Below are 15,983 nucleotides of genomic sequence, written 5' to 3'. Positions count from 1 at the left end.
AGACAATCGAGCAGCTATCCGACTTGATTAGACAAGAGCCAGTCGCAGATAAGTACGAAACTCTTAAAAAAACTGTTATTGCACGACTTTCTGACTCTAGGCAGAAGCAGGTCAACAAGTTACTACGAGAAGTTAAGCTCGACGGCAAAAAACCGACCCAACTTCTCCGGCAAATGCGGGAACTTGCCAATGGGTCCATCGATGACACCATACTGCAACAATTATGGCTCGAGCGGCTTCCAGCTCAGATACAGCCGTATCTGATAACCTCGAGTACACTACCGCTTGACGCAATTGCCGAGTTCGCTGACCGATTTTGTGATATATCGCCGAAAACACCAGTAATGGCCACGTCAGGTAAGGCTTACACATCTAATCCTCTGCTTGTAGACAGTCAACTGCAGAAAATGCAACATTCGATTGACCAAGGTTCGAACGACATCAACGAGTTAAGAAACCAGCAACTCAGCATACAACAACAACTTCAGCATCTCGCTTTGCAACAGCAGCAAATTCAACAGCAACTCGCTCAACTGCAACAGATGTTGCAATCACTCCAGATAGGACATCGTTCACGATCGAGGTCAACCACGCCGAACAGAAATGGCATCTGCTATTTCCACAACAAGTTCGGAGCAGAAGCACGTAAGTGCACCATGCCCTGCAAGCTCTCCGGGACCTTGAAGCTTACGCACTCGGAAAACTAACACCACTGTCGTCGATCGGAGCCGTCGACGACAGTACGGTAACTCAACCACGTGAGCTCCGTCTTCACATCTTCGACATAACTACGCAACTAAAATTCCTCGTCGACTCTGGCTCGGTAGTATCCATCCTGCCAGCCAACAAATTCCGGAAAAACCGCAACCAGGACATACTCACCTTGTACGCGGCAAACTCATCAGAAATCACCACGTACGGGACTGAGACCGTCTATATCAACCTCAATTTACGACGACAATTTCCTTGGTCATTCATCATTGCGGACATACCAACCCCAATAATCGACGCAGACTTCCTCGCACACTACAACCTATTAATTGACATAGCAAACCGTCAATTAATTGATTCAACGACGCAGCTATCAGTAAAAGGCGAAACAGGACCAACTGAACATTACAACATATCAACTGTCAGTTCACTGATTCCCTCCAAGTACGCTGAACTACTCAAACGATACATCAACATCACCAAACCACTCAGCAGACCGTGTATGAATAAAAAGGGTTATTCACACCGAATCATCACGCATGGTCCGCCTCCAACAGCTAGACCACGCAAATTGGTCGGTGAAAAAGCCACAGCAGCCAAGAAACAAATCCAAGAACTACTCGATGCCGGTATCATCAGACCATCCAGCAGCCAATACGCTAGTCCGATCCACATGGTCTCGAAAAAAGACGGAACCTGGAGAATGTGCGGCGATTATCGCCAACTGAACGCCATCACTGAACCTGATTCATACCCGTCACCTCTCATCTCAGACTTATTCCCACGTTTGGCACACAAGAAAATCTTCTCCAAGATCGACGCCGAAAAGGCTTATCTGGGGATACCCATGCACCCAGGGGACATCGAAAAAACGGCCATCATCACACCTTGGGGACTTTACGAATATCTCGGCATGCCTTATGGACTTAGAAACGCTGCCCAAACTTACCAACGCCACGGCGATTCAATAATCCGCGACCTCGACTTTGTGTTTCTCTACGTCGATGACTACCTGGTATTCTCAGACAACGAGGAAGATCACGAAAAACATGTGCGAATTCTCCTCGACAGACTAAACCAACACCACGTTACAATTAATGTAAAAAAATGCTGCTTTGCTCAACCTCAGATCGACTTCCTCGGATACACGATCACTGCTGACGGGTACACACCAAAAACTGATCGAGTTGAAGCAATCAACAACTACCCAAAACCAGAAACCATCGTCGAGCTAAGACGATTTCTGGGAATGACCAATTATTACCGTCAAAGTATTCCAAATGCAGCACAACTTCTTCTACCTCTCAACAGTTATCTCAAGGAATCCAAGAAGAATGATAAAATCAAGATCGCCTGGAACACCGAGGCAGAAGAAGCGTTCAACAAGTGCAAAGAACAACTTGCGACAACAACTTTGCTGACTTTCCCATCATCCAAAGATCCGATGGTATTAACCACAGACGCTTCATCAACGGCGATCGGCGCCAAACTAGAACAGCTAGAAGACAACAAGTGGAAACCCATTGATTTCTTCTCACGCAAGCTCAGCGCAACCGAACAACGGTACAGCACCTACGATCGAGAACTCCTTGCAATCTTCGCAGCTGCTAAATACTTTCGACATCTCCTCGAATGCAGGCGAGTAGTCATTAAAACTGACCACAAACCGCTGACATATGCATTCAAACAAAAGCTAGACAAGGCGTCGGAACGCCACGTGCGCCAACTTGACTTCATCTCACAGTTGACAACCGACATAGTCTATGTCAAAGGTGATGAAAACATCGTAGCAGATGCACTCTCCCGAATCAACGCAATTGACATGCCATCAACGCTCACTCATCAGGTCATTCACCAAGCACAACAAAACGACGACGAGTTAAAAGACCTAGCCCAAAACTCAACATCGTTGAAGCTTCAGAAACTTACAATTGACGGCATCGATGTATACTGCGACATAACTTCTAATATTGTCAGACCATACCTACCTCGCACACTTCGGAAGACTGCATTTAACGTCATTCACAACCTATCCCACCCCAGCGGAAGAACAACGTCTAGAAACCTACGGGAAAAATTCATCTGGCCCGGTTTACGCAAAGACGCCACTGCCTGGTCACGAGAATGTCTAGCATGCCAACGTGCCAAGGTCCACCGCCACAATAAGACCAAACCTAACCACATCGATGTTCCGGACACCCGGTTCAACCACATTCACATGGACATCATCTTCCTGCCCCAGGTAAATAATTATGCTTATTGTCTAACAATAATTGATCGATTTTCCAGATGGCCAGTAGCAATACCAATAAAAGATATGACGGCTGAAACTGTCACCAACGCTCTTTACGAACATTGGATCTGTCATTACGGCTCTCCGGTGACAATCACGACTGATCAGGGCACGCAGTTCGAGTCAGCCTTATTCCAAGCCCTGGCACAGCTCGTAGGAGCAAACAAGACACGGACAACTCCGTATCACCCACAGTCAAACGGAATTGTTGAAAGGATGCACAGAACACTCAAAGCCGCTCTAATGTGTTCACCCAAACCATGGACTGAGATCCTACCAACAGTATTATTAGGACTAAGAACTAGTTTTAAGGAGGATATTCAAGCCACACCAGCGGAAATGCTGTACGGGACATGCCTCAGGATTCCTGGTGAATTTTTTGTCACGGCTGAGATGCCACCGGACCCACAAATCTTCGTCGAGAAATTTCGTGAACACATGCGTGGAATTCGACCAACACCAACTGCACACCACAACAAAGCCAGGATCTTCATTTTGAAAGACTTGGCCACTTGCTCACACGTCTTCATTCGTTGTGACCATGTTAAAGCGCCACTTGAAGCACCATACGTTGGCCCATACCCAGTCATTACACGAACCTCGGACCTCGTTTACAAAGTCAATGTCGATGGCATTGAAAAAAACATCTCTGTCGAACGTCTCAAGCCAGCTTTCATTAGCAAAAATGACGATACCCATCCTGAAGAATCGGCAACCGAACCAGGAGCAGAACCTTTGCAACAACATCATTGGGGGTCGTCGCTCGACAAGCCGAAAAAGACTTACGCCCGCCAAGTCACATTCAAACTTCCCGCGGAAAGTAACTCAGGGGGGAGTGGATGTGGCGGTACCGTCAGCGCAGTCACGCCTCTGGCGGCCGACCTGCAACCAAAAACGCCTCAACACCACCAAGCGTCAAGAACTAGGAGTTGGGTTAATAATATAGAAATCCCGCGAAAAAAACCACTACTACTGTGGACGCAATTGCAGATAATAAAAGCTCGTTAAAATAATAATTAATTATTTAAATATATTCTGTTGATTAATAAATAATAATAACCGTATCACTTTGGTCTAGTTATTTTTTGGTATAGTGTATTCCCTTAGAATCCACAGCGAGCCGACCGACGTGCCATCGACGAGCGCGAGCTGGTACTTACCTCGAGCTTTGGTTTCCCGCGTACTCGTAAGATAACGTGCCGTTACCGACCGTACCAGTTATCCGCCGCGGAATGGTAAAATTTCGAATGCGAGTGGTAAACGCTGACCAATTGATATTTTTGAATTAAAATCGCAACTTTTATATGTTCTTATTATCATTATTGGCTAAAAGCAATAATTTTTTTAAACTAATTATTTATTGAGATCAGTAAATTAATTTTTTTTAATCATCTATCATTTTTTTTAATTTTAATTTTTTTAAAAAATTGTAAATGATAATTGAAACAAAATGATTTTTTAATAAATAATTTAAATGGTGAATAAATGAAAAAAAAACAATTATATACAATTAAAAAATTTTTTCAAGAAAACAATTATTTATTTTTAATTATTATTTTACTAAGACAATAAAATGACAGATAACATTTCTAAAAAATATTCAGTTTGTCTATTTGTTTATAACAAATTTTTAAACAATTAATGTTAAAAAAGTTTCAGTCAAGCTACTAAACGCATTATATTAATACAAAAACAATCAAAATTAAAGAATTAATATAAAAAAATTTTTTTATAACATTGTCCGGACGCTTGAATTTCTGATAACCTTGAAAAATCATTGTAAACAAATAAAAAAGCTTTTATAAACTTTTCCAACGGAATTTTGTTTATTATTTATATACCAAGAGCACCCAAAAGAAAAAAAATTTACCGACACATTTTACAAACTTTTATGAGAGATTTTATCAAAACTCAAGTCTCCGAAAAATTTGTTAATTAACAATTAAACAATTTCACCAAAAATCAAGCTAAAAAACTATTTTTTGCCGGGCTATATTCCTTCAAGTGTCTCGATGACACTATAGTTTATTTAGATTTTTAAATTAATATTGAATGTGATTAAAAAATCATTTTGTGTTGCATACTTTGCCTGGTGATCACGCCTAGTCACCGAAACAGCTGCGCGGAACCCAACTTTCAATATTAAATTAAAATTAAAAATAATGGAGCTATAACTCTGGGAGTCGATACTCATGTTACTAAAATTTTCCCCTCTTTTAGATTTCAAATATATTTAATGTTTTTGAAGTTATAGCTACAAAACGAAGACTTCCTTGTAATGGTTTATTCTCCAGCTCTTAAGCTCGTCGGATACCAGGGTCGTTTTTAATGAAGAATATGTTTATTTGGATAAAAAAAAAAAAAACTTAAGATTTGAATAATACTAGAAATTAATTAATTAACTTCTTTATTAATAACAAATTTTATTAATTCATTTTAAATAATAATTTATAAATATTTAATCTGGTTTAACAAAATAGAATTTAAATTTATTCTCGTTTTATAAAAAATTAACTCAATAATTAAATATTTATTAAATACAAATTTAATCAATTTAAATAGTAAATTAGAATAAATAACAATGACTTTAATAAGTATTTAAATCAAGATTCTTAGATAACTTAAATCTATACTGTCGGTAAATCAATCTAGTAATTATTTGTGACGATCGGTAAACTAGTTTTCGGATTCCGACATTACCATTTGTGCAAACACGAGCTAATAATTTTCAATGTTAATATCCCATATCCTGGTGATTCGCCGTCCACCAGGAGTCCTGACCTTTTTACCCAGATACAAGCGGATAGGATCCTTCTTGCACCACCTACACGGTATAATTTCACCACAGTACCCTTACAGAAGGTCCGAGTACCGGGAATACGGTTAATTACGGATCAATGTGTAGCCAGCGCAACACATTAACCAATAATTAATCGGTCAATTTAAATCAAACTTACCTTACTATTATCTCAGTGCACCAGAGCAAGGAATATTAATTGAGTTTTAAATCCAGCGACTCAACACTCACATGTAGAATCCGTTAAAGGAATAGTTTTCCCTGTCATTATTTTTGCTTATACAATTACGGAATAAGAATCGTCAAGCGAACAGTTCAGTATTTTCGGCGCGCTCTAGCGGAGGGACGGGAACTAAAATGATTAGCTCGAAGATTCTCGGATTTGGGAAAATAGGATTAATTCAAGATACAAAGAACTTTTGGAATTCAATAATTATTGTTGTAATATTAAGAACACAGCATTTATTTAATAATTAGGAAAATTATAAGTAGAAATTTAGGAACGATATATAAGAGATAAGAAATCAAAATTAAGAAGTAAGAATTGAAATTATTTTATTAATGGGAAATCATTTATCGTATTATTGTCATTATGGAATTTATAATTGGTGTGGTTGTGTATGCGTAAAGAGTCTACCTCGGTTTCATGGTATACACCTCTGGCTTCGGGGTAGATCTCGTAGAGTAACGTGTGGGTCCGTGGGACAGCGCGAAGTAGATAGAATAGCGTGAGGGTCTAGTGGACAGCGGGCACTACAGCGACGTGAGGGTCAGCTAGACAGCGAGAAATATAAACGTACGAGAGTTGTGTGTGAATGTGTTTATCCTGCGAATTTTTATATATTGTTATATTGGCCTTTACTTCAATTGTAAGAAGGAATGGATAAATAAATAATTTTGTAAATGAAATTCTGTGTTTAAATTTTGATTCCTTTCAACAATCTCTCACGATCCTGACCTATACTCCATGTTCTGGTCCAGTTCTGGATACTGAGTCCAAAAATCCAGTGGCGCCCTTAAGTAAATAAAAGGGGCGACCAACGAGCAAACGACATCCCGTTTCAACATAAACAATAAATTAATAAAATAGATAATAATAAAAATTAAGTTTCTTCACATCCTTTCTTGTCTCTTCGTTTTTTGTTTATAACAAATGAAATTTTTAATGGCGGATAAATTAAAAAATACTCTTTTCTCAGAATGAAATTCTGAGTCTAATGCACTAATTGCCATATTTTTAAGAATGGTCTAACGATTTTTTTCAGAAAACTCATTTCTCGACTAGACTAATAAATTTATGTCATACAAATATTCTGCTAACGTCATTTATACTCTTTTAAAAGATATATACAGTCATAGATAGTATCTGAATGAGGGTACAATATTACTCACTAAAGCTTACAACCTATAGGTTGGACAACCTATTGTCAGATCAAAATCTAGCTTCTGATTTGATAGATACTACAGTATCGAAGCATTATCGATTCTAAATCATATTTATATGTTATTCAATATTGCTACTTGGTTAAGAATTACACACAAAAGGTACGCTCACAATAGATGTCACTGCTGAGTTAAGAGTTAATCATGTTAATTAATTATTATTTTAGAGTCGACCAGGATCTCCAGGATTGCCTGGAAATGTAGGACCTAAAGGAGAAAAAGGTGCAGCTGGTGTATCTGGGTCGTATGGAAACACATTAGCGGTAAGCATGTTTTTAAGATATAGTGAATAATTTTTACATTAGTCAAGACTTTGACAAAACGATCCAAAAAAAAAGACACCTGAAAACGGTTGATCTTGCAGGCCATCCCTAGAGCTTTCCGCTAAGTACCAATTTAAAGCGTTCGATAAATTATACGTTCTGGTGCTTCGAGCTAGAGAACACAACTTTTGTACTATTGCAAGCTCTTCGAACTTCAAAATCTAGTGGTTGTTGAAAACATACTTTTGTGAAAATTTATAATTCGCGAGATTTTCCGATCACATCAATCGTTTTCGATGAGGTTTCCACCATTCGACGCAGTTTTTCAAGGACTCATAATTGTTTTCTTACATCAAAAACGATCCAAATAGAAATTTTAGAGTTATGTAGAGCAAAAAATTTTCAAAATTTACAATATCTCTTGAACGAATTGACTGATTCTAATGCAATTTGCAGCAATCGACGTTGTTTTCTTATGTTAAAGGTTTATTAGATATTGAATTTGATCAATGCCTTTGCTTAAAAGGTGTTCCAAAACACTTTTTCGAAAATTTAATTTTTGAGATTTCTCAAAATCCACCGAACCAAATCGAATCAAACTCACAAAAAATCTAGTTATGATAGAAATCAAATTAGCAACAAAATTTTTCGAACGTCGTTAGCCTAATTTCGATCGGTATAGCCACTCAAAAATTATGAGAATTTCATACACACACACACACACACACACACACACACGCGCGCGCACACACACTGACATCATCGCGGGAATAGTCAGGGAAGCTTCCTAGGACCTCAAAACGTCAAGATCTAATGAGAACTCGATTTTCGAAAAACGGGGTGAAACCAATAACTTCCCGATTTTTGAAAATTTTCAATTTTCTTAGCGGGAAGTTAAAAATATTGCGACTTTTACCTCGTGGAGAATTCGAGAGACTAAAAGAGGATTAAAAAAAGCTTAATCCTTTTTTATTCTAAAATGATGTCACAATTTCGTTCTTAAAGAGAATACAAGAGAGTGAATCAGAATTTGAAATAATTTAATACCAACTTATCACGGACGATTAAATAGAATAAAAAACTTATAATCCCGAAGTCTTTTTAATCATATTTAATTCTCCAAGAAGAATTTAAGAGCATGCATTCAATTTTTAATTCTTTTCAATTCTCTTTTTTAACCAGGGTACTTAGTAAACACGTTTACGTCAATGTAGCGTCAAAATGATATTGGGCTATGTCAGGATTTACGTAAGATTCTTCATTAAAAAAAAAAGTTAAAAATGACCTCATATGTTACATGCCCATAAGAGATAGTATTAAAAAGGATATGAAGGATTAGAAAGGATTCAAAATGATTAAAAATGGAATCATTTTTAATTCTTTCTAATTCTATTTTTTAATGAGGGATATAAGTCACGAATGAGTCATACGTGATTCATTACTTCACACTTCTTGACGTAAAAGTATGACGTACCGTCGCTGCTCGGCAGCATGAGATGTGTATCATAAAGAGAGTCGGTTGCCAGCTCTCGTTGAGTGAGTATCGTGTTTGAGAGCTGAGTGAGTCTCTCGTTTCGGAGCTGGCCTGCCTCACGCATGCTGCTACCATAGACCAATGGCCCAAGCCATTTTCATTGTATCGTGTTCGTTTAGGACTGCTTCCGCGATATTTAAGATATCGATTTAATTTATTTTCCGAATAATAAGGTTGAGTATTAGTTTGAGAGTGCCGATTAGTGTACTAGCTATCGTTTAGTCACGTTTTGGAAGGAAATTACTTCCTCTGAGAGACTGAACCACGACTCTCTCTCCCTAACCAGCATAACTGACACTGAGGTATTCCGTTACCGTCAAGACCGCTCTTGGTCTACTAGAAACATAAAATTTAAGTTTATCGTATTCCGGTTGCAGATACCGGTGAAACAAAAGTCGGCTGGCGCCTGTCGGGGTTCCTGGAGGATTGAGAAATGGCTGAGATGGACGAAGTGTAATGTACTGAATTATAATTTGCCGTGAAGATCTACCGCTAGGAAAAATCTACGTTACAAATTGTATAAAATTGAAGTCTAATAATTTACATAATTTCATAAGATTTCATTAAATTTTAAAAGTTCCATAAAACTTTGTAAAAACTCTTATAAAAGGATCGCTTGTGAAACTTGCGGTAATAAATAGGTAATTCATAAATTTTCACAATTTTTCATAAAAATTGATTGAATCTTACACTTTCAAAAATTTTCGTGTAAAAACGGACTCAGAGAACATTACATAGTCGTTTTGTGTAGAATTTCTCCAGATTAAACGATATATCCGTGTCATTTAAATATTTTTTAATACTTACTTAATTTTTCGAAACTCGATTTTTTTTATTTTAATTTCTTCCAAAAATTTAGTATTTTTAATTTGTATTTTTCTTATTCAAAATTTTAATTTTCGAAATTTGTAATTTTTTTTTAAATTTCAACTTTGTTAAAAATAACATTTTTTTAATATATATTTCTTTTTAATTTCAATTTTTATTCTGAAATTTAAATTTCTGTAACATACTAACAACATTATGAAAGTTAATGTAAAATACTATTAGTCTTGTCAATGACAATCATGGAAATATGAATTATTTTTAATTCAATGTTTCATAAGTAGCAGCAATAATGTAAAAAAATTATTTTCAAATAATAGCGCAATATTTAAATGACAGAAATCTAATTTCTTGACGTAAAATCATAAGAAATTATACATCGCGTGACGGTTTAAAAATTTAGAGTTAATGACACATCAAGTTTACACGGTATTTTGTTATTATTTTCAAACCAAGTCATTTATACTGAATGAAGTCGAAAATATTTTTGCAATATGTAAAAGTACCTAAATTCATATAAAAAAAATTTGTGACAAACACATGCACCGAAAAAAACAGTATTTCTTGCTCCAAGAAAATTTTGATGGAGGCCGAAGTTATATTGGTGCAAGAAGAAGTTCTTTTGTCTCAAGAAATTTTGACTTCATTCACGAAATTTTTAGTCATCTTTAATATATTCTTGGTCCAAAGAAATGTAGCTTAGAATTAAGATTTTTTTTCTCCAGTGTATGGAAATATACTAGCGTAGATGTAGAAAATTTATATCAAACATGTATTTAATTCCATGTATTTTTCTTAAAAACATAAATGAATAATTTTTTGTATATTTGTTATTATATTAAATACATTCACTAATATTAAAAAATTATACATTTTTAACTTCCCGCTAAAAATCTCAGATTTTCAGAAATCGGGAAGTTACTGTTTTCACCCCGTTTTGCAGATATCGAGTTTTCATCAGATCTCAACGTTTGAAGGTCACAGGAAGCTTCCCTGACTACCCCCGCGATGTTGTCACTATGTGTGTGTGTGTGTGTTTTTTTTTTTTTTTTTAAGAAGAGGTACGAAAAAAGATCTTTAAAAGACACCGCAATCGTTAACTCTATCGCCCATCTTACGGCAGATATCGATAGTCGGTAGTGTGGAGATTTTTACCCACTAAAAAAAAACATTCCTCTTCCCCTCTCCCCTAGATGGTACGGAGAGGACTGGATTGGAACCGCGTTAGCATTACTTCAATTCAGCCGTGCTGCGTCTCACGACGCCTACTCCTGGCTACTGGTCTCTTTCTGCGATTTTGTCTTTCAGGAGGTGCTGTGCATAAGCTGCAACAGCAAACCAGTTTTTCTCTTGTTTGATCATATAGGTCACCAGGCTTGAGGGGGAGAGCCTGGTGCCAATGATCTCTTCGGTGTTTCTTCTGTAGTCCTTCCACCGAGCACACTCGAAGAATGTGTGTTCGGCGTCGTCGATTTTAACTGGGCAGTATTTGCATGTTGGTGTGTTGTGTAAACCCATCTTGAAGAGATAGGCGTTGTACTGCCCATGTCCTGTTAGTAGTTGGGTCAGGAAAAAATCCGTGTCCCCGTGTTTCCGAGAGAGCCAGGCGTTGATGTTTGGGATCAGTCGCGCTGTCCATCTGCCTGTCTCTCCCGACGTCCATTGGTCCTGCCACTCTTGCTGCGTTTCCGTTTTTATCTTCGTTTTTGCTTCCTTCATGTTTTCGCCGCCGATTTTAGCGTCGTAGAGTTTTGCTCTTTCGAACGCTAATAGGTCGATGGGTGCGGCTCCCGCAATGACCAATACAGCCGCTTCTGAAACTGTGCGGTAGGCGCAGGCAACCCTGAGAGCGATTCGCCGCTGTACTACTGCTATCTTTCGCCGGTAGGTCTTCTGCTTTAATATGTCTGCCCATATCTCCGCTCCATAAAGCAGTACCGAGTGGACTGCTTCTAGAAGAACTCTTCTCTTTTTTGTTCTTGGTCCCATGGTGTTGGTCATAATTCGTGCTAGGCTAGACACAGTCTTGCTGGCTTTCTTGCATGCACTGTCGAGGTGTTCACGGAAAGATAGTTTCTCGTCTATCATTACCCCTAGATAGCGCAGGGCCCTTGTTGACGTGAGTGATGTTCCTCCCAAGTCCACAGCGAATGGTTTTGGAAACCATTTTTGTCGAGTCAGGACAACCATCTCTGTTTTTTGCTTGGCGAGTTTTAGGTGGTGTTTCTCAAGCCAGGTTTCGATAGCATCAGTGGTGTCTCGAACTAGCAGTTCTGTCTCCTCGGCACTGTCTATTACAATCGTAGCCGCGACGTCATCCGCGAAGCCCGTGAGTTCCACCTGCTTCGGCAGCGGAATTCGCAGGAGCTCGTCGTAGTCAGCGTTCCATAGGTCGGCCCCGACAATTGAGCCTTGGGGCACGCCAGCCGTTACGTCATGTTCTTGATAGCCCTCTGTTGTTTCCACAATCAGCTTTCTCTCATCAAGGTAATAGTCGATTATTTTCAGATTTTCTGGCTCCACGTCAAATTTGTGCTCCATAGCGTCTAAAATATCCTCCCAATTCGCGCTGGTAAAGGCGTTTTTAACGTCAAATGTTAGGAGAAGACAGACCTTGCGAGCTTTGAGACTACCAGACCATGCTCCTCTTGCTATCTCCGTTACCTTCTGAATTGCACCGATTGTTGATCGTCCTTTCCGGAAGCCATGTTGGTTAAAGGCAAAACCTCCAGCACGATCAATGTCATTGCGTAGCCTCCCTTGAATGAGCTTCTCGAGCAGCTTTCCGGCAATGTCCAGCATGCAGAGTGGTCTGAACGACGAAGGTGTTATAGGGGCTCCCTTTCCCTTGTCCAAAAGGACCAATCTCTGCCGCTTCCAGATCTTAGGGAACGTGCCGGTTGTCAGACAGGCATTGTAAGCGCTTAAGAGTATGTCTGGGTACTCCAGGGCTACAATCTTGATGACAGATGTCGGTATGCCGTCAAAACCAGGTGCTTTTCCTGTCTTGATAGTCTTTGCCGCGTGTTGCAGTTCCTTGGTGGTAAAGGGTGTTGTTTTGTCATTTTTCGCATAATGTCTCTTCTCCCGGAGCGGGTCTCTGGGAAACAGCTCCGCCACGATGCTGTTCATCAAGGCAGGACATTTTGGCGCTTCTGTCAAAGCCTTTCCAACTCGTTTAGTTACGATTTGGTAGGCCTTACCCCAGAAGTCATTGTTGAGGTCCTTGCAGATCTCTTTCCACAATATTGCTTTACTCGCTTTAATAGCTTTATTCAAAGCCTTTTTGGCCTGCTTGTACTCCATCGAATATTTATTTTGGTCGAGAGAATGCTTCGCAGCTCTCGTTGCTCTTCGACGTAGCTTGTGGTATGTTTTTCGAAGCTCTGCTATCTCTTGTGACCACCAGTATGCCGGCCTATGGGAGCCTTGCTTTTTCAGCCGTGGCATTGAGGCATCACACGAGGCAACAATCAGTTCCATCGCTTTTGAGACTATTGTTTCCGTCTCCTTGCGGGGACTTGGAATCAGGCTACTCCGTTCAGTAGACAAGCTCTGATTCAAGGATGTTCGCAGTGCTTCTTCATCAAGCTTCCTAGCATTCCACTTCCGCAGTTTATTGTCATGCCGCGAACGCGGATTGGGTGCTAGTCCAACACTAAATGTCACATACTGATGATCACTGCCACTATATTCTTCGGATACGGTCCAGCCTTCAATCATATTCGCAATCCTTGGGGTCGCCAACGTAATGTCAAGGATAGATTCCCGGTATCCTGGTCTTCTGAAGGTCGTAGTAGTACCGGTGTTCAGCACTATGAGGTCCGTTCTTGCTGCGAAGTCCGCTACTTCGTCTCTTCTGGTGTCCGAGCATTCAGCGCCCCATTCAGCCGATTTCGCGTTGAAATCACCAGCTACGATGACTTCTCCGTTGAACTTGCCGATAGCGTCCTCTATGTTTACCATTTTCTGGCGAAATACACTAATCCCTTCATTGGGTGAAAGATAGAGGCTTACAAAGTAGGTCTTGGGGGTTTTGATCCAGACGAAGCCCTCTTCACTTCCGCTGTAGTTGACGGTGACCTTTTTCGAGTTTACGATCCAGATTGCTGCCGTGCCAGATTTATCAGCGAACCATGTTATATCCTGAATATTCAGATATTGTTTGGAGATAAGGCAGATGTCAGTCGTGTCTACGAAGACACGTTGGCGCAGCAGGTTTTGCGCTAAGGCGCACCTATTCAGGTTGCCCTGTAGTATGCGTGTCATTTTTGACCTCTCGTGGCTTCTGCAGGTGCTGTGCGGAATGCCTTGCAAACTCCGGTACCAGGAATATGGCATAGACCATCTTTGGCATCTTTGTCCAGAGTGCAGAGGAAGCAACTTGGCTTCTCAGTGCAGTTTACGGCCTTGTGATTTTTTCCGCCACATTTGTAGCGGAAAAACTTGTTTTATAATATAACTTCAAAATGTTGTTGGACAATAAAATAGTTTGCGTAACACTCATTGTAATTGCAGTACTTTACATTTTTTTTGGGTTAGTATACTTTATTGTAACCTTTTTTCCGTTTGCACCGGAAAATATGGATGATTAGAGTAAATTATCATTTTTAATTGATTGGGAAGAGGTCGACAATATTTTATCAATGTAAGAATTATTATTAAGCAGCACGTGCTTCTATCTGGTCCCCAACATTGCTGTGTGTGGTGACCGAACCCGAGACATTTAAAGCAGCGGGTTACTTTTGCAACTTGGCGTATACGGCAGTTAACCCAGCCAATCTTTATACGGGTCTTGTTGAGGGCCTTAGTCGCATTGGCTTCGTCGATCTCGCAGAAGGCTGCTCGATTGCCTCGTGATGTGGGTTTTGTCAAATTTACTCGTTTGATCTCTAGGCTGTCAGTAAATTCACGCTTGAGTGCTTCACGGACTTCGCTCTCGGTAGAGATTTCATCCAAGTCAAGGATCTCGATCGTTGTTGTTGGTGTTAGCGTCTTGACCGTGCCGATGTTTGCAGTGGCTGACTTAACTGCATCGGTGAAAGCCTTGCTATCCTCGGTCTTTCGAGCCATTTCGAGGAGAACACCTCCGTGCCTCGTCCTTTTAATAGACCTTATGTTTACTCCAGTCGCTGTCAGGCTAACCTTGGCCTTGATTTCCTTGAGGAGATCAGCGTACCTTTGCCCTTCAGCTGGTTGGACAAGCACAGCCTTCGTTCTTGTTGTTTTCCTTCTTGGTCTCTTTGAGCCACCATTACTTAGCTGGTTTTGGGCTTCAGTAAGTTTTGCCCCTGGTCCCTTTTCTCTTTCCTTCGTTTTCTTTTGCCGAGTCACTTTGATCCAAACATTATCCCGGGTTGTCTTTTTCTGTGCTGGCTTGTCAATTTCAGAGGAGGGGCTGGGTGTAGACAGCGGCCTCTTCTTTTTGTTCTCTTTTCCTTGCTGTGGTTTCTCAGGAGTGACCAATAACGCTTGTGGTTTTGTAGTCATCTCCGGAGATGTTTGCGTGGTTGTCGCCGACATCGATGTTGGTTTGTTGGCCAACTTATATGCGGTGGCAATGGACGCTACTAATTTTCTGAGTTCATGATGGAGATCTCTCTTATCCTTTATAAACTCAGTCAACTCTTCGATCTTGCTACCGAGCCGTTCCATTAGCGATTGTTGGCCGGTGACAGTCGGTAGAGAGTTGATCCTCCCTCGATACGTGTTAGTGTTGACGGGAGCAACAGGTCTTCCACTTTTTGGAGGAAGGCCTGTTTGCTGTGCGTCTACTTCCATCTGAGCTGTTTCAGTACTCCCTGTAGCATTGCTAGACGGCAGAGCCATAGGGTCCACTCTGCTGTTCAAACGGTCGCTTGATAACGACGAGTTCAGGCCCGTTTGTACGCCTTCCCTCGCGGGTACTGAGGTATCCCCCCTCTGCACCGTAGACGATGTTTGAATGTTTTCCGACATTTCATATCATCTTTTTTTTGCAAGGTTTTGGTCCACCCCGAGTATTTTATTTCCTCGGTACCCGACGTATCTGGCGTGCAGGTATGACGAGCATTCTCCTATCCGCCACCTGAGGAGGCGCCCGATGTGGGACCCAGCAAGCCCGACACGAGGTGTGTG

At 40.3% G+C, this 15,983-nt stretch overlaps 1 protein-coding gene across 15 annotated transcripts in view; it reads left to right on the top strand.

Moving 5' to 3' along the window:
- The window catches only part of Mp (collagen XV/XVIII-type protein multiplexin), a 622,917-nt gene that overhangs the window by 390,166 nt on the left and 216,768 nt on the right, over positions 1–15,983 (top strand). For all 15 annotated transcript variants that reach the window (XR_012479230.1, XM_074243321.1, XM_074243325.1 and 12 more), the window contains one exon: positions 7,412–7,507. Coding sequence is in view for 14 of the 15 variants with exons in the window: in XM_074243321.1 (XP_074099422.1) it covers positions 7,412–7,507 (96 nt within the window). In the remaining variant the exon portion in view is untranslated. The remainder of the gene's footprint in view (positions 1–7,411; positions 7,508–15,983) is intronic.

Source organism: Cotesia typhae, unplaced genomic scaffold (assembly GCF_013202065.1).
Source record: "Cotesia typhae breed Kobodo isofemale line unplaced genomic scaffold, CoteBio_Ctyphae contig_4, whole genome shotgun sequence".
In the NCBI taxonomy this organism is placed as follows: domain Eukaryota; kingdom Metazoa; phylum Arthropoda; class Insecta; order Hymenoptera; family Braconidae; genus Cotesia; species Cotesia typhae.
Note: the sequence above shows the minus strand (reverse complement) of the source record. Positions and strands in the feature narration are given on the sequence as shown.